General features: G+C 38.0%; 1 protein-coding gene across 4 annotated transcripts in view; it reads right to left on the reverse strand.

Moving 5' to 3' along the window:
- The window catches only part of whrna (whirlin a), a 156,354-nt gene that overhangs the window by 67,996 nt on the left and 68,744 nt on the right, over positions 1-19,614 (reverse strand). For all 4 annotated transcript variants that reach the window (XM_052103941.1, XM_052103940.1, XM_052103945.1 and 1 more), the window contains exons 2-3: positions 16,793-17,014; positions 10,404-10,529 (exon numbers count right to left, since the gene is read on the reverse strand). In XM_052103941.1, the coding sequence (XP_051959901.1) occupies positions 10,404-10,529; positions 16,793-17,014 (348 nt within the window). The remainder of the gene's footprint in view (positions 1-10,403; positions 10,530-16,792; positions 17,015-19,614) is intronic.

The raw sequence follows: 19,614 nt of genomic DNA on the forward strand, positions 1-19,614 counted from the left end.
AACCTAGACAAGATCAAACCAAAATAACAACCAATTTAAACCAATCCAAAAAATAAAAAAATTAAACCAAGACAAAAAAAATAAATAAAAGGAAAATGTAAAAAGCAACAAAGAAAATAAAAAATAAAACCCAAAACAAAAAACAAAACCAGAACGATCTTTACAGCTTCTGTTCACTGTTTTGATGTATAGAAATGATCAGCATTTACATTCATCTTTCTCCTTTTGCCTTTTGGAAAATGTGCTCACTAGGGTGGGTAAAAAATGACAATTGTCATTTTAGGTGAACTTCTGCTTTAAGGAACAATATTTGTTTTCATTCATAGTGTCTTTAAATAATTTCTACAATAAACACCTTGCTATAAAAATTACTGTGAGTTTAAAAACAATTCTAGAAATGTGACTTATAAGAAGGCTGTAGTGCAGAGGAGGGCGGGGCCAGGCCGGAAAGACGCACTGCCAGACCCCAATCAGCCTGATGAGGCAAGCGAGGGATAAAGGTGACAGGAGATGACAGTTTGAGAGAGAGAGGGATAAAGGTGACAGGAGATGACAGTTTGAGAGAGAGAGAGAGAAATACGGCAGCTGCCCTGTATGTGTTTGTTTTTGTGTTTTTGTTTAAGTTTATCATTAAACTTTATTTATATTGTCAAGCCGGTTCTCGCCTCCTCCTTTCCCTTATAACTCCCTTTATAAAGGCATTTATTAAAAAATCGATCAGATGTATTTTATGAAAAATACTTTACAAAGATTGGGTTTCAGGGCTCATGTCCACAATATCATCTAATGCACAAGCAGTTCTTCAAAATGCTGAGTTTCAGTAGTGCCTCGCCATAAAAATATATGTTCTAAAAAGCCTTTATCCTTTTATGGCTTTAAGTAATTTGACCATTACAAACTACAACAGTGCTCACATTAAAGTGTTATACCATTCTGCAGCCAATAAGTGCGCTAATTGTATTGTTCATTCTCCATTTAGTAAAGTTATTCAAGCCCAGCACATACCCAAATGTAGTACTACACTAAAACAAGCACAGAGTAATATATACAAATACCCACAAAAGACTATTACAAAAGAAACAAAAACAGAAGCAGGGGCTTCAGTGAATGCACGCTGATTAACTGCGGCTCTTCTGCGGTCAATAGGGGTTTCTTGCATCAAGACATGAGTGAGCCAAGAGACCTCTCAATGAACAAATTCCATTATTCCATCCAATTAAAACTCTACAAACTACATCTTCCTTTAAGACCTCTAGTATTTTAGCAGCTCTGCTTGAAACTTCCAAAGATAAAGATTTTGAGATTAAGAAAAAGTGAATAACTGAGAAAGGACAACAGATGTCCCGGCGTTGTTTGTGAAAGAGAATGTCACCCAGATCATAATCATTTGGGAAATAAGATTAAATTCACCCATCATAAATGTCCTGTGTGTATAATAAGTACATTCCTCTGTGGCAGTGTGGAATCATCGGCATCCTCATCAAGTCAACAGATATACAACATTATCCATGATTTTGTAATTTATCCCTGTTATATAATAATTGTTTCAGTGAGGGAGATGAAAGCTATTAAAATATGTTTTACTGTTGGCTGATACACATGAGACTTCAGCAAGGGCTTCTAGGTTGTGATCAATTCTAATTGGCCCTAAATATCGCTGGCATAATTGGTACAATTTAATTTAAAGTTTTCTTATTAGGACTTGAATGAAGTGTGATATTGCAACACATTTTTGATCTCCTATTTTTCTATAAAGAATCTCTTACAAAAAATGTAGTTAATATTTCTCATTGTAGTTTTTTCTCGAAAAATCTTTAAAAATAATTTATTAATTAACAGTATTATATGCAAACATACGGAAGAGGATTAGGGCCAAGCAATAATAAAAAAAAAAAGCCATCTCGAGATTAAAGTCATTATAATGCGAGATTAAACTCGTTAAATTTCGAGAAAAAAGTCGAAATACAATCTTGAGAATAAACTCATTAAATATCGAAATTAAAGTCATTATAATGCGAGATTAAACTCGTTAAATTTTGAGAAAAAAGTCGAAATACAATCTTGAGAATAAACTCATTAAATATCGAGATTAAAGTCATTATAATGCGAGATTAAACTCGTTAAATTTCGAGAAAAAAGTCGAAATACAATCTTGAGAATAAACTCATTAAATATCGAGAATAAAGTCATTATAATGCGAGATTAAACTCGTTAAATTTCGAGAAAAAAGTCGAAATACAATCTTGAGAATAAACTCATTAAATATCGAGAATAAAGTCATTGTGTTTCGAGAAAAAATCTCGCATTATAATGACTTTATTCTCGATATTTAATGAGTTTATTCTCAAGATTGTATTTCGATTTTTTTCTCGAAATTTAACGAGTTTAATCTCGCATTATAATGACTTTAATCTCGAGATGGTTTTATTTTTTTATTATTGCTTGGCCCTAATCCTCTTCCGTACAAACATTTTCTATGCATACAAATCAGTATTGCTGCTAAAACGGATTATCAATGCTTTCAGTGCATGAATGCAGTGCATGTTTTGAGCTGCAGGGCATTTAGTTGTATTTGATTAAATGTTTTCATGCATGTTCCATAGCATGCATGTTAGAGGTTGTTTATCACATACAGTATGTGGCACTATAAACGCAGGTGAAGCTGCTTTCATGTTTGTGGACGCTAAAATATCCATCTTCTGGATTACTCTCCATTTAAACTGTCATCTCTAAATCCCACTATGATTCAAAAAGCAGGGCACAAAACCTGAAAATGCCTAAAACTTCCACTGACATCTCATAATAATAATATTTATCTGAAAGTATTGCATAATTTTAGAGAGGAAATGGAGTGTGAAAGTACAGGATGTCTGGGCAAATTCTACAGGTGTGCACTGAGAAATAGCTGTACAAAAATCACACACACACTTCACACTTTCTTTCATACAAACATAAACACACACATTTTTCCTTCAAATTTCTTCTACTCAATTCCGACAAAACAAGGGGTACTAATTATTGGACAAAAAACCTCTAAAAATAAGCCTCTAAAATATTATTTGACTCTCGATGGTTGTACTTTTAAGTTGTTTTCTACAGTAAAGAACTTGGGTGTTATATTTGATACCAAATATTTAATTTCCAATGTTTACAGAACAGCATTCATCCACCAGAGAAATATTGCTAAATTACGACATATGCTCTTCTGTTGCTGATACCGAAAAATTAATTAATGTGTTCATGACCTCAAGACTAGATTATTGCAATGTATTACTGGGAGGATGTCCAGCAAGTTCAATAAATAAACTTCAATTGGTTCAAAATGCAGCAGCCAGAGTGCTGAGTAGAACTAAGGAATATTGTTGTACTTTGGGTTCGTGTGGTGCAATTAATAAACACAGAGAGCTGTGATGAACTACAACATAACAGGTTTTACTTCCACCATGCATGCGTTCACATACACGCCCCCCAATCACATGACATTCACAAGTATACCCACATATACTACATCCCTCTCTTTCAGAATAAAATCACTATTTTAGACTAGAAGTGTCCTTGAAATTATATGTCTATATATAAATAAACTACATAACCAGAAACCTTGTTATTTTCTCTCAGCTTCAAACTATACACAGTCAGTTGTATGTATCCTCAACACTTTAACTTGTTTCAAAAGGATACTCATATGATCTCTTCAGCATTTGCTAACTACATAGTCCTTCTGCTTAACTGGTGAACAAATCTCTCTACCACTTCTAGTGTAATAATTTGTAGTAATGGAGTGGTGGTGTAGTGGTCTAAGCACATAACTGGTAATCTGGTAATCAGAAGGATGCTGGTTTGAGCCACACAGCCACCACCATTGTGTCCTTGAGCAAGGCACTTAACTCCAGGTTGCTGCAGGGGGATTGTCCCTGTAATAAGGGCTCTGTAAGTTGCTTTGGATAAAAGCATCTGTCAAATGCATAAATGTAAATGTAGTAGCCAAAGGTGTTGCTGTAAACTCTTGGCATTCTTCACTCTCTAGGTTCTGATCCAGCCGGCTTCCTGCACTTTCTGGTGACTCAGGCTCTAGTGAAGTGTCTGTTGATGTTTTATAGCTGACCTCAGGTGACGTCTGTTCCTTCTGTAGAGCTGCCCTGTTTGAGCCATGACATTGTATGAGCGTGGCTCCTCTCTCTTCTCCACAACTACCACTGGCATCCACCCTTTCTTTGTCTCCATGCGCACCATACTACCTGCGGACAGGTTAGGCAAAGGCTTTGCTGTGGCATTGTAATAACAGTGCTGCTTGCCTTGAAGATGCATAAGTCTGCTGTGGACTCATTTAGGAGTAGCTGGATTCAGCACTGCATCAGTACCAGGAAGTTTGCTCCTTAATACTCTCCCCATGAGCATTTGTGCAGGTAAGTAGCTCATTCCTGTTACAGGGGTGTTGCGGAGCGAAAGTAGTGCTAGGTGAGGATCTACACCAGTTGAAGCTTCCTTTTTAAATAATTGCTTTACTGTTTGTACAGTCCTCTCAGCCAAACCATTTGATTGTGGACAACCAGGACTAGAGTGGATGAGTGTTATGCCCCACTCTGCTGCGAACATCCTCATTTCATGGCTGGCGAAGGGCACATGATCACTCACTATTTCTTTTGGAATACCATTCCTTGCAAACACACATTTCATCTTTTGGATCATAGTGTGTGCTGTTTTGTCAGACAAGTGCAACACTTCAGGGAACTTTGATAAATAGTCCACCAACACCAAGTATGAGTGACCATTGAGCTCAAAGTTTTCAGCACCTATTTTGATCCACGGTAGCTCTGGTATGTTATGTGACAGCAGTGGTTCTTTTTGATTCTTGGGCTGTAATCTTTGACAGGCCTCGCATGATCCAATCAGCTGTTCCAGGTCACTTGTCATGCCTGGCCAGTACATAAGCTGCCATGCCTGTGCTTTTGTTCTTTGCATCCCATGGTGAGCCAAATGTAACCGCTCCAACATCAGAGGCTTGACACTGCTAGGGATAATAATTCTGTCATTTGTCATCAGCACACCCTCTCTGATGCTGATTGTGTGCCTCAGTGGCCAGTAGTGATGAAGCTTGCTTTCAAGGTGACATCTTCTTACTGGCCAGCCCTGATTATGCACTCTGGCTACAGCCTGTAGAATTTCATCGCACTGAGTGGCATCTTTCAAGCGCTGTAGCATGTCTGCACTCAGTGTGTCTGTTGCCTGGATGCCGTAAACAACTCTATCACTGCTCAAGTCAGATTTTTCCTCATCTGTCTGGTCCTTTACAATCGCTCGGGACAGCGTGTCTGCTATGAACATGTTCTTACCAGGTGTCTAAGTAATGTGTAGATCATATCGCTGCAGTTGCAACAACATCCTCTGTAGCCTCGCAGGTACTTTGCAAAGAGGCTTGGCTTATAAACTCTAGAGGCTTGTGGTCAGATGTACTGATGGAATTTTGATGTAGCGAAAACAACTGCCAGCAATTCTTTCTCAATTTGGGCATAATTATGCTCTGTGTCTGATAATGCTCTGGATGCATAGAACAGTGGACTTCCTTCCTGCAGCAGACAGGCACCCAGGCCATCTTTTGAAGCATCAGCCTGTATTGTGAGATGCTTGGTGTGATCATAAAACTTAAGTACTGGTGCTCGAGTGATAACAACTTTCAGCTTTTGAAGTGCTACATCCTGTTCCAGGTGCCACTGCCACATGTTTTCTGAGGAGCTGGCGCAACGGTGCAGTCAATGTGGCTTCATCAGGTATGTATTGTGCAAGATACCTTACCATGCCAAGCAGCCTTTGGAGGCTATGCTTGTCCTCGGGTGCTGGCATTTCCACAATGGCATGAACCTTAGCATCATCTGGCTTCACTCCTTCAGAAGTTATTACGTGTCCCATATATTTCACAGAGTCCACCTTGTACTGAATTTTGTCTTTATTGAACTTTACATTTGCTTTTTTTAGCTCTCTCTCCATTACCTTGTGTAGGATGACTGCATCTGAATAGGCTGAGATGATCATATTATCTGCTATGATGTGCACCCCTTCAATATCTCCGCAAGATCTCGCAGTTTTTCTGGCTGACTTAATTCCAAACGGTAACCTCAGACATTACATGTACAGAGATTTGAGGATGCTTCATCAAGCTTTATTTGCCAGTAGCCATCTTTCTCAGTAGCCATCTCTAGTATAGTGAAAATTGACTTTCCAACAAGCTTGCACTGGACTTCTTCTGGTGTCGGGATGCTATAATATTGTCGACAAATCGCTTTGTTGAGGTCACAAGGATCCAAACACACCCTCAGTGATCCATCCTTTTTCTCTGTTATGACTTGGCTATTCACCCATTCCGTTTGGCTCGCACACAGGTGCTATTACCTTTCTGTCCACTAGCTGTTGTAGCGTGGTTTGCAGTCTGCTCATGACTGATAGTGGAATCTTTCTGCAGCCATGTACAACAGGAACTACCGTAGGGTCTATGTGGATATGGTGCTGTCCTCGAAACTTTCCCAGACTATTGAACACCAAGGGGTATTTCTCCACAAGTTCCTCTTTGGTGGATGGGGCTGTTTTATTCAATGTCTCCACCCTCCTCACCAGCTGCAGCTCCTCACAGGCCTCTTGGCCGAGGATTGGCATAGGTGATTGGTTGGCCATGAAAATTTTTATATTGGCCAGCACCGGTGTCAAGTTTGAACTGTACTGCAACATTCCTTATATTGACCATTGTGAACCAGCCTTTGTACATCTGCTGTTTGACTTCAGCATCCGCACATGTGACAGACCCAATAAATAAAGCACCAACTTCTGTGTGCTTGTGTGTAGCTGTGCCCTTGCTTTGTAGTGTTGTGCAAACCTTAGCAAAATGGTTACGCTTTTTGCACTTGTGGCACACAACACCATATGCTGGACACTCACTTGGGGCATGCACTTTTCCGCATTTTTTGCATAGGTTCTGCTTTGAAAAATGCATTTTTTTGTGCAGGCACATGTTTTGCACTCAGCTGTTTACCCTGTTTAGCATCTACTTTCTTTATATGCTTAATGGCATGAACAGTGGCGTCATTCTGTATTTCCATGGCCTGTATCTGGGTTTTTGCAACCTCAGATGCTCTGCATATCTCCACAGCTCTGTCTAGAGTTAAGTCAGCTTCTCTAAGTAGAGGCTGCTTCCTGATCTTTTCATTTTCGGCTGCTCCAAATTCACAATGTTTACACTTCTGGCGCATTTCTGTGACAAACTTGTCAATTCCCATAGATTCTGTCATCGTCGGTGACCAGAACTGGTGGCGCTCAAAAACTACATTTTTCTTGGGGCTGCAATACTCTCTAAATTCCTTGAAGATTTCATTCATTTCAGGATGATCACGATCGGCATACTCAATGTGTGTTTTATACCTCCAAGGCTATTGTTTGAATGTGTGTTATATACCTCCAAGGCTATTATATTCTCATCTTTGTCATTCAATCCCGTTGCTGTCATGTACAGCACAAACCGCTGCTCCCATCGGCGCCAGTTCTCACTAATATTGCCCATTAGCAGGAGGGGTGACGGGGGTTTGAACTGCCCCATGTTTATCTTCTTTGTGCTCTCATTCACGTGGTGCACCTCTGTATTTTTTATTTTATTTTCACTGTCTATTTGCTGTTGTACTCCTGCGATTTCAGCGTTAACGCTGTGTTCTATTTTTAGCACTCACCATGTCGAAGAGAAAGGTTTCTTCTTCTCTCTCTCTATCGTTGAATGCTCTATGCTGCTTTGCTCGCTTGCTGCAGTTATAACTCACGTAGGGCATATTCTTCACTCCCTTCAGGTTGACTGGGGAGTTTACCATTTCTGACACCATGTTGTACTTTGGGTTCGTGTGGTGCGATTAATAAACACACAAGAGAGCTGTGTTGAACTACAACATAACAGGTTTTACTTCCACCATGCATGCGTTCACATACAGTTTCCTCAGGTGCAGAACACACAATCACATGACATTCACTAGTATACCCACATATACTACAAATATGACCATATTGCTCAATTTTATCATAATTACATTGGCTACCTATTAAATTTCGTATTAATTTAAAAATGTTGTTAACACTGTTCGGGATGCAGACACACTCACTCAGTTTAAGTCTAGACTAAAGACTCATCTATTGAGCCAGGCATACACCCAATTTATCCTTCTACTCAATGTTAGCTGCTTTAGGTAGGACTGCCGGAACCAGAAACATCCATCATGATCTATAACTCTGCATAAAATGTAATGGCATCTACGCAAAAATGGACTTCATGCTTTATCTCCGCAACACTTTAACGGATTGTGACAAATCTTGGTATGTGTCATCGCCATCATGCCTTGAGGTCACCTGCAGGGTTTTGCCACACTGCCCCCTACTGGTCACGGCTCTTTTTGCTTATAACTACTGAACGCTTCGGCCAAAAATTATAAATCTGGTCTCTTTAGATTCAGTGAAACATTCAGAGTCAAACGATACCCAATTTTTCTATGTTGGCCATTTTGGGGTGCCAGCCATTTTGAATTTAGATGCAAAATGCTGTATTTTATGAACGCATTGGCATATCGTTACGAAACTTTGTATGTGTTTGGGTCTGGTATGACCTTGTGGTGGAAAAATATTTTTTTTGTGAGCTTATAACTTTAGTGGTCTAAACTTTAGTCTATTTTCACAAGACTGGTCTCGTTAAGTTCGAGAGGAATTGCCGAGTGCAATGATACCATATTTGCTATGGTTTGCCTTATGGCCTGTTTCCACTTCAAAAATAGTTCCAAAACTACATTAGTGAATTGCTTCAAAGCCATTCGTCTGATCAGAAGGAAACCACCAAAATAAGAAGTGCCATTAGTACAGAGAACATGGCAAAATTTTGCTCATAAATGCCAAAAACAGGCCTATGAATTTTAAAAGTGGTCTCTGCTTTTATGTAAATTGAAATAACTCTTAAGTGAAATTAGATATTTTCAACAAACTTGACACACTTATATAAGGGCTCAACCTGAGACCACACAGAAAACGTTGTGGGGTTTAGCCATTTGGTGGCACTATAATAGGGAACAATATGAAAGTGGCTCTAAATATATAAACATTGGGCAAATACATTTTAAAATTGGCATGCAGGTCTTTGCGTTCAGTGTCTTTGTGGGAGCTGCCATCCTTGATCATGAGGACAGTTGCATATATTGAGAAACATGGCAGCCATTGGCCAATCATCAACAAATGTGACATTGTAAAAACTGACTTTTCCCATTTTTTTCTGAACAAATCCCACAAAGTGCTTGAGAATACACCAAACAATGTATAGCATGCAATGTTACTTGCTCACAGGGGTTCTAAATACAATTCTTATTTAATTATTAAATTTTTATACACATTTTATAATTGTATTAAATCAAACTACACAATGACATTGTAAATATATTTCATATACTTCAAATATGTTTCATTTTATTTATTTTTTTTGTTAATGCATGATTTCCTGTAAAGCTGCTTTGAAACAATGTGTGTTGTGAAAAGCGCTATACAAATAAAAATGACTTGACTTGACACTCAAAAGAAGTGCTCAAATGAATGGAGGGGCAGCTAGACTAGCTGAACACTTTGGACAGGGTCTACAAACATGTTTTATCAATAAACACAGGTTCTGATTCATGTGGTGCTGTCAGGCAGAGGGAAAGGAAAGACAGGCCTGTCCACTGAGTGCTAATGTACTCTCCCTTATTCACTCTCACTTCAAACACACACACACACACACACACACACACACACACACACACACACACACACACACACACACACACACACACACAATATGATAAAGGTTAAAAAAAGTATACAATTATAATAATAATCAAAATAATAAATAAATAAAATCCGATTTTTTTTCTGTGATTTTTCTCTCAGAGAAAGCAGATAAACATATTATATATACATTTTTAATGCAAAAAGAAAACGCAAAACACTAGAAAAATCTAGTAAAATTATAAGGGTATGTTTCCATGAACAATGTTGCTTTTAATGAATTCATTGAAGAAGAATATTTAATCATATTTATTTACATTTGCCAATATTTCAATACAAATGGATATATGTTTATCTACATAGTATCCTAAAATATTTATGTTCCTCAAATGTAAGACATCATTAACAATTTTAAATAATGATATTTAGGAGTTTTTTGTAAAGTATTTTTATAGCCTTAAATTTAAAAATGTTAATTTAAATATTAATACTTTTTAAGGACACTTTAAGGACACTTCACAACAGTGAGATCTTGAAGCAAAAAAGGCAGATTAAAAGAGTTAAAAAGTTGTGTAAAGAGTGATAAAGAGAGAAAGAAATGGTAATAAAAGAGAAAATAAAAGGATGATATACTTTACCTTCAGTCCCCCACAATCCGCTGCAGACCCCCGGTCCACACCCGTGATATAGATGCCCAGAGAGTATTCAGCTCCCCCGCGGATCATGAGGCCCAGAGAACGCCCCTCATCTAGCACCAAATTCACCTGAAAAGGTAACAGGTAATTTATCAAATTAATACTCTAGAGTAGTGTAACCGCTACACAGTGTGGTGTATTCAGAATAATAATCTAGGTATCTAAATTAATTCAGATGGGCACAGTGATATAAATACCACACTACCTTCTAGGTTCAAAGGAGGATTTTATGGCACTTTTCCACTGTACGTTACGGTTCGACTCCACTCTGCTCGCTTTACTTTTCTGAGCTTGCTTTTCCACTACAGTTTAGTGCCGGCTCAACGTGGGTGGGATTATAGACTGATCGTCATAGGTGTGCTGCCTCTAGTGCCGTGACATCATCTTAAAGGCTACACAAACATTACTGACCATAAACAATAACACGACCGCTAGCTGTTAGCTACTAGCTCATTGTGCTGCATAAAGCAGTTGTTGCATGGTGATTTTACTCAAGTGTAACAGTTAAATTGGCCTGGTTGTTTTAGAAGCAAGTTTTTCAGTAGCTGGTCAACTAAATAAAGTGAAGCTTTCAAGCAGAATATAGAGTTAACATAACAAACCGTACCATCCTCCATCGTGGATTCCAATAACACTTTGGCCGAGTCCCAGGCACTCTCCCTACCATTGCTCGCTGGTCTATTGCCATATATAGCGTCCATTTGGTCGAACCACTTTCACTTTCTTCTGTTTGAACCACTCTGGCTGTTGTGGTCCTTGATGGTCCTGTAGTCACTTGTAAGTTATTTTAACTTTTCCCTACACTGTTGGTGGGTAGCCATGTGCGGCCAACACTTCCTGAAAGACTTTTTCGTTTCGTGTTGTTTCTGATAAAGCTCCCTTAGAGGTGAGTGGAACAGAGTGAGGTTTCAGCTCGCTGAACACACACAACCGCTCGGCTCCGAAAAAGAATCTGACTGAACAGATGCACGATCCCTGCCTTTCATACTCATATGTCCAGGGGCGGGACAAGCCAATTCTGTCTGCCAATTTGGCATTGGCCATTTTCATATTCAGAGGTATCTGAGGCTCCCGAAATAAGCCCCTTGTGTCACTACAATCGACACAACGTCGAGTGAGTGACAGAAAGGGAACTGTGGTACCATTTCATGAGAAGTTAAAAATGTATAAAGTCGAAAAAAAATCTAGTGCTAGTTTAAAGGCATAGTGATAGATTATCTTGCATACTTTTGTACACATATGGGGCTTTTCCACTGCACAGTACAACTTGACTCATCTCGACTCTGCTTGCTATTTTGGGGTTTTCCGCTGTGGATAGTACCTGGTACCTGATACTTTTTTAGTACCACCTCGGTCCCAAGGTTCCAAGTGAGCGGAGCCCATACTAAATGTGATATCAAAATCCTTCTTGCTTCTAAATCAACCAGGCCAATTTAACTGTTACACTTGTGTAAAATCACCATGCAACAACTGCTTTATGCAGCACAATGAGCTAGTAGCTAACAGCTAGCAGTCGTGTTATTGTTTTGGTCAGTTTGTGTCGTGTTTAAGATGATCTCACGGCAGTAGAGGCAGCGCATCTATGAAGATCAGCCTATAATCCCACCCACGTTGAGGCGACACTAAACTGCAATGGAAATTAATTCTCATAAAAATAAAGCGAGTAGAGTTGAGGCGAGTCGAACCGTAACGTGCAGTGCAAAAGTGCCAATATACAAACACATGCTCAAACACACATGTAGTCCCTTATCTGCTGAGACATTACAGCAACATGGAAATTCAAATATTTCCCAACCACATCATGCACACAAAACATGTTTTTAACATTCACCTCTCAAACAAAGAGCAGCTATTATTGTGTATTACAACTATAATTCCTGACTCTAACAGCTAATGCGCCTCTAACATCCGACACCCATACTGAAGAATGATTCTGCTGAACCAGCAAAAGAAATAATGTGACTCTCCCCAGACCTCTTCAATACACACCACAGAAATGCAACAATAGTGCCATGATTAGAATGCATCATAGAATCCCCACAGAGCCAATCAGGCTGCTCTACCCCCAGGGTCACTGGAGCGCCAGTGCACTCTAGAAGATCAATGCAGTGCAGCATCTCATCCAAACATCAGCACCAAAAGTGCCTGCCATCCAAAATGCTGCTTAAAGGTTAGCACTAGCCATGCCTGAAAGGTCAGGTAGGCTCAGGGCAATACAGTGTTTTTGTGTGTCATTGTTTTTAATGATGCACATTTATAAACACCGTGTGAATGGTTCTTCATCATAGGAAGCACCCTGGTCGCTTTCGTATTTCGGCTTCCAACAGAAATTTCCAAGCTTACATTAACTTTTGTTCTGTACCTCGGAATTTATTAGAATTACCCTGCAAATTTCTTTGCCGAGATGTGAGACTGAGAAAACAGGGCTGTAAATCAGGACAGAGATTTCTGCTGCGCTGTGCAGTACTAACGAAGTTGTCATGCTACACTAGTGCCCTCATTTCCTCTGTAACGCATCCACCGTCTGCTGGGCCACGCTCTCCAATAGCCTAGGCAGATTTACACCTGGATGAACGGTTCATAAAACTCTCCTTATCATCACATTTCCAGTAACTAAATTTGGCACACAGATGAGAAAACAGGACAATATAGTGGGATGAGTTATAGTGCTTGAACAAATTTAGAGGAGGTGCTTAGGACCAAGGAGGTGTATATAATACACTGTAAAAAGAAATCCTGTTGTTTTTACCAAATAATTTAATAAATCTGGCAGCTGTGGTTGTCAGAATAATTATTTAAAAAATACATAATTACAATAAAACTAATTTTTTTTTACAGAACAACCTTTTACATTTTAAAACTGTTGTACTTTACATGACCATGCTGGCACTGAAAAAAAAAATTCTGTTAAATTTGCATAACTTGATATTAGCCTTCTGAAACTGTATAAATCTGCTTTTTACTTTATAAGTTATTGTTAATCAACATAAAAATTACAGGATGACATTAAATTCTCCAATAGTGTCTCTTTCAGGAGCAATGACTAAGAAACATGTAGAGACAGTGCTCAGTGTCACTCACACAAACACTAAACACCATCAGTGTAACACATGTGAAATTCAAATAATGTAGTAAACATTAACCAAACTACATTAAATATAAAACAGAACACCCCAATGTACACAACTGATATAAAAAATAAGAAGAAACATAACTATTCCCATAAAATATAATGAAATATGATAGGTCAGGGAGTTGTGGGAATGCCCGATTATTGTTTTTTACTGTAATTTTAACAATAATTTACTGTAAAAAGTACATGGACTCTCTTGTTAAAAAATGTAAATTTTTTACCATTAATTATACAGGAAAATCATACTTTTTACATCTAAAAAAATGTATTTTTACAACATTCTATTGTAAAAACTACTGTATTGTCTTAAAATGTATTAAAAAAATGTACTGTATATTTTACAGTTAATACTAAAAAAAAATTTCTGTAGCATTTTTACAGTCTTTTACCATTAAAATTACAGATTTGTTTTACAGTGTACTTGGAATGAGCTATCTGTTAGCATTCCCATTCATGTCAATGGAAGTTGATTGGCTGACAGAGAAGTTAGTGATACAAAATCTGCCAACTTTTCCAATGGGAACAAAATATGTTTTTGAACCCTTCATCAGAGCTAGAAATACCATGTGACTAATCACTCTGGAGCTGCAGGAAAATTTAAAACACACAGTCCAAAACCTTTCACTTAAGACTTTCCTTAATTATGAAGTAAAATGAAGAGTCAATAAAAAAAATTAAAAAAATGGCCCTAAAGAAACTATATATTTTCTTAAATAGTTTTCAGTTCTTTTGCAAACGTTTTGTGACCTCTTACAAAAGATTTTACGCTCCCTTGCAATAGTTTGTGTTCGCTCGCAATAAGCTTTGCATTGCCTCGAAATAGCTTTGTCCATTCCTTATGAAAATTAACCATGGTTTTACTAGAATATTATAGTATTTGTTGTAAAACCATTACCACAAAATTGACCATGGTTTCAACCAAATATTTATAGTAATACCATAGTAAAAGTACAGGAAAACCAAAACTATGGCAATAATAAAACAAAATCTTCCAAAAACATGGTAACTACAGATTTACTACAGTACGGTTCATTTGTGGTATAAGTACCATAAATTATTCGTACAAAAAATAAAATGCCCCCCCAACCCCCTCTAAGGGGCTCCTAACAAAACACTATACTATTGTGAAATGTTGCCAAGTATTTGTGATTTCTTCCTTTCTGCCTGCACAACATTTTGCCACAATGCACAAATACTTTTGAATGGATATTAATGTTGAATAATTGTTTTTGAGACCAGATGTCATAGATAGGACACCTATCAGCTGGGGCTACTGGTACCATTTATTTAATTTATATTGTTTAAAATTCATAACGGAGCACTTGCGTTGAACTCCAGACATCTCAATTTCGTTCAGGTATGATGGAGACTGTAACTGTTGAACAGACTGATGTATTAGGTGCCACTTAATTTTTCATACATATTCAATAATTGCCTGATTAAAAGAGTTCAAAACACTCTTCATTTCCCTTTCTGTGGAAATGTTTTTTACTCTTCAGGTTTTTCCCTTGGTCAAAAGTGATTAAGTAGCGCGAGTGATCCTGCTCTGGCTTTCCTATACATGTATTTTCTTTAAACGTCTGCTGGACTTGCCCGTACATTGTGCTCCAGAGAAAGAACATGTAACATTCACATTTTATCCAAAGTAACTTGCAGTTGAGTATCTACAGATGATGGTTTGTTGGCCCTGTGGGATTCGAACCAACAACCTAATGGTTACCATACCAAATTCGAATGCAAAAACCACAAACCTGTGATTGTGATTTTGCCAAGTAGAACATGCTCCTGGATCAACATCGTTGTTGGTGCTGGTACATTTTTATCAACCGATCAGATTTTGGAGATAGGGTAAGTGATAGGTTTAAGTTTACCTTTGTGCATTCAATCTAATTCTGAAAGTCAGAATTTTCAACTTCCTACTAGAAAAGTTGCAAAGAATGCAACTTGAAGGGGTGCTTCCAACTTGGAAACAACTCGGAAAGCAAAGACATGTGTAAAAATATTATTATTCATCACAAAAGGCTGATTCTGGGTCATATCTAACTTCTCTTGCAGAAAACACAATGACCACAGCAACCATTCCAACTCCACTTTTGACAACTAATCAAATCAAAATAGCAGAAAATGCTTACCAGTTAAGTGAAAAAATGTCTCAAAGAACTCATAGAACTAATCTGGTAACAGCCTGTAGTTTATAAATCATTGTCTTAAAAATCGCTGCTACCCATTAGCTAACGGAGATGATCTAAGATGGTTTAGCCCAGAGACGTGTGAGCTTGACAGTAGATAAATTATGACTTATAGAAAAGGGCAGCGCTCCAATGGTACTCTGTCAAAGAGATTATAATCAGCTGGCACAGATAAGACAAAGAGCCTTGGTTTACGGAAATAACGCCATATAATGTTTTAATGAAAGACTAGGCTAATTCTTCACCCGCACGGCTCTTATGCGGCAGTAAAATCTCATCTCCATAATAATGAAACACTCAACCTATACTGAAGAAGTGCTCTTAAAATTCACAAGAGCTGTAAATCAACATCCCTTAATTAAAGCTGATGAGCTGTAAACAATGCAAACTTTTATGTTGAGTGTTTAAACACTCTTTAGCAGAGTCCTGGAGAAGAGCATTTAAGAGCATTTATACAAGTTTGTTTGGTCTTTCCTCATAGATTGTGACAAAGTTGGTTTGTGAATATGAAATCACTCACTCCTTACCATGACTTTGCCCATCTTAAATCTAAAGTAACCTACTAATGACTTACTTATAGTTGTCTCTGCATATTTAGCTGAAATGGAAAGTATATTAACAACATTTACTTTGTCAAAGTACAGTGTCCATAAATGAAAAGGAAGCATATTTACAGTCATTGCACTTACAATGTAGTTTATAGTCTCACCTAAAAAGGATGATTTAGACAACTGTACTGTTCAAATAACCAATATTTTTCTCCTGAAAAATGTATGTGCTTCAACACCTGCCTTCCATTGCAAGTATATTACTGTAAATGCATTTATAGTAAATTGTTCTGAACTGAGCAATGTGTCAAAAGTTTTGCGTGTGGTAATCGATAGCATGCCATAGATGCTGTTTACTTAATTGAAAATATTCCAGAATATTCCTTTAGATAAATAACTTAAGTTATATAGCGCACATTTACAGCAAATATGACTTGAAAAACTAAAATGTCTTCCTCTCACCTTCTTCTCATCGCCATCCTGCAGAAGCTGCATGTGACTGCGGCCCTGACTGTTGGATCTGCGCAGGGTGGCACTGCAATGCTCTGCCAGAAGGTCAGGGGGTGGGGACACACTGCGGCCCAGCGGATCCACCCAGGTGTAGACGTGATTTGTGACATAGCCGCCCGGGATCCGGCCCACAGACCGCACTGACATGGCGAGCTTTTTACTTCCCTTCAGCACCTGCAAGAAAGAAAAAGAGAGGTACAATCAGACTATACGTCACACTGAGCAGTGTATAATGTATACTTTAAAAAACAAAAAACTGTGTATTATTCTGCAATAAACATTTCCAACAGTAGTATGTTATACTATACATGTGCTTATTATATTGTATGTTTAATGCAGTTAGAGGGGAACGTTTTTCATTTTGCCTTTTTAAAGAAACAGTGCACCCCAAAATTAAAATTCTCTCATAATTTACTTACCCTCATGCCATCCCAGATGTGTATTACTTTGCTTCTTCTGCTGAACACAAACTAAAGATTTTTAGAAGAATATTTAAGCTCTGTAGGTCCTTTCAATGCAAGTGAATGGTGACCAGACCTTTTAAGCTCCAAAAAAACCACATAGAGGCAGAATAAAAGTACTCCATGTGACTCCAGTGGTTTAATATTTGTCTTCTGAAGTGATACAATCACTTTGGGTGAGAAACAGATACATATTTAAATAGTTTTTTCCTATAAATCTCTACTTTCACTTTCAGAATGTGAATGTAAAAGTGGATATGTATAGAAAAACAAGTACCTAAATATTTATCTGTTACTCACCCACACCTATATTGCTTCTGAAGACACTGGAGTCTTATGAATTACTTTATGCTACCTTTATGTGATTTTTGGAGCTTGAAAGGTCTGGTCACCATTCACTTGCATTGTATGGACCTACAGAGCTGAAATGTGTTTGTGTTCAGCAGAAGAAAGAAAGTATTGGATGGCATGATGGCGAATCTCTTAAAATAACCTCATTCTTTGTAATCACGTCTTGTGTATTTGGTCATGAGACATGATGAGAAACAAAGACATTTAATTTTATTAACATAGCCGGCATATGTAAGTGCTTTACACAATCACAACATAAATTTTGTTCATCACACAAAGTAATTGTATTGCTTCTTGGAATTGGAATACGGTAAATGAGTCATATTGATTATATTTACTGTGGTTTTATGGTGTTTTTTGCCCATTAATGTGCTTGACAGACTGGAATGACATGATTCATTGCATTGTGGAAAATAAACAGTAAAAAAAGTTATTTTTTATACACTGCACAAAAGTAAGAATAGTATGGTAATGAAATATGCTATTCTGAACATAACCTCAGTCTACTGTGTTTGCTTAGTGATTGGACATAGAGACAGTTATGGGAATGTCAAGTTACTCATGTGAAAATGTTAACTTTTCCACTCCATATGATAAACTTTCCATCAACCATGCGCACATGCCACACGCTAAAAGAAAAACAAATAAACACACACACAGGCGGATCTCAACTGACACTATGAAACTGACAGAGGAATGGGGCGATGAACTAAAAGCCCCTGTTGTGTTCGCTTCATTGGCCTCCGATGGCCTGCTATGCTTGCTATCACTTCGCAGATCAAGTGTAGTAGCACTTGCACAACGGGACGCCACAAATTCAGCTGAGTGTGAAATGGCATTTTTCTTACTTCTAAAGCACACGCACACACACACACACACACACACACACACACACACACACACACACGTACACACAGACATAGGTACACTATACTGGCATTAAACTTGCATATCCCAATGCATTCACTCACTGGAGTACGGAAAACCCCAGCAGCCGTGCAGGACCCCCTCACTGCGTAAAGAACCAATTTTATAAATGGATAAATCTGGCACCACCATCAAAGCAGCACCACCAGACTTTTTAATGCCACAGTCTGCAAAAATGTTTTTACACATGAGTCAAAATTGTGTGAAATAATGCATCATGCACTCAAATGTTGATTTATTGACCGAGTACGCTAGTTGTCATGAGGAGCAGCAGTTTAAAGACAGTGTAAATGTTAGCTTGAGCTTAGCTGTAAAGCAAAGGATCTTTTTAGAACGAGAATTTAAGTCACAGTCAAGCATTTACTTACGGATTCTAAGGGGTTGTTCATTCTGAATGTGTTTTTGTGCTACGTAAATGTGCTAGAAGACATCTTTGTCTCGCATTATTATTATTTTTCAGTATTGTGTGTGGATATTGTTGTTATGGCACACTGTTATTTCACTTTGTGTTGGTAAATTGGTTAAGTTGTCCTGTTATAATTGGTGTCTGTGTTCACATAAAGGCGAGGACAATGTTCAATCTGAGAAATCAGATAATAAAACAATCAATCAATCAAGTCCCTTTTAGTAGTAGAATTCTATGTTAGTTTTATAAACGCTGTCAAAAAGCAAATCAATTTCATTTGTTTTTTGTTCACAAGTTTCTAGTTTGGAGTTCAAGTCTCAAGTCAATTGTTTCCAAGTGATCATTTAATTTCACCCCCGATACAAATGCTTGCACATGACGTCCCCACTTGTGGATAGGACTCACGCTCATGGTTTGCGTGCCCTCCATAAGATTAGCGGTACGCGACTGCAACCACAGCACTAATGCAACTGGGCTCAGCTCACTGAACTTCCTGTTCTCAGAGTGGCTTCACAGTATTACTTCCCATGCAGCTCATACTGTACTTCCACCCTAGTGCATTTCAGAAACAGTTTGGTAGTTTCAGTCCCCTGGAGTTCTTTCTGTTTGGTGTCTCTGACCAAGTTCTG

This window comes from Xyrauchen texanus, chromosome 34 (assembly GCF_025860055.1).
Source record: "Xyrauchen texanus isolate HMW12.3.18 chromosome 34, RBS_HiC_50CHRs, whole genome shotgun sequence".
Taxonomy (NCBI): Eukaryota; Metazoa; Chordata; class Actinopteri; order Cypriniformes; family Catostomidae; genus Xyrauchen; species Xyrauchen texanus.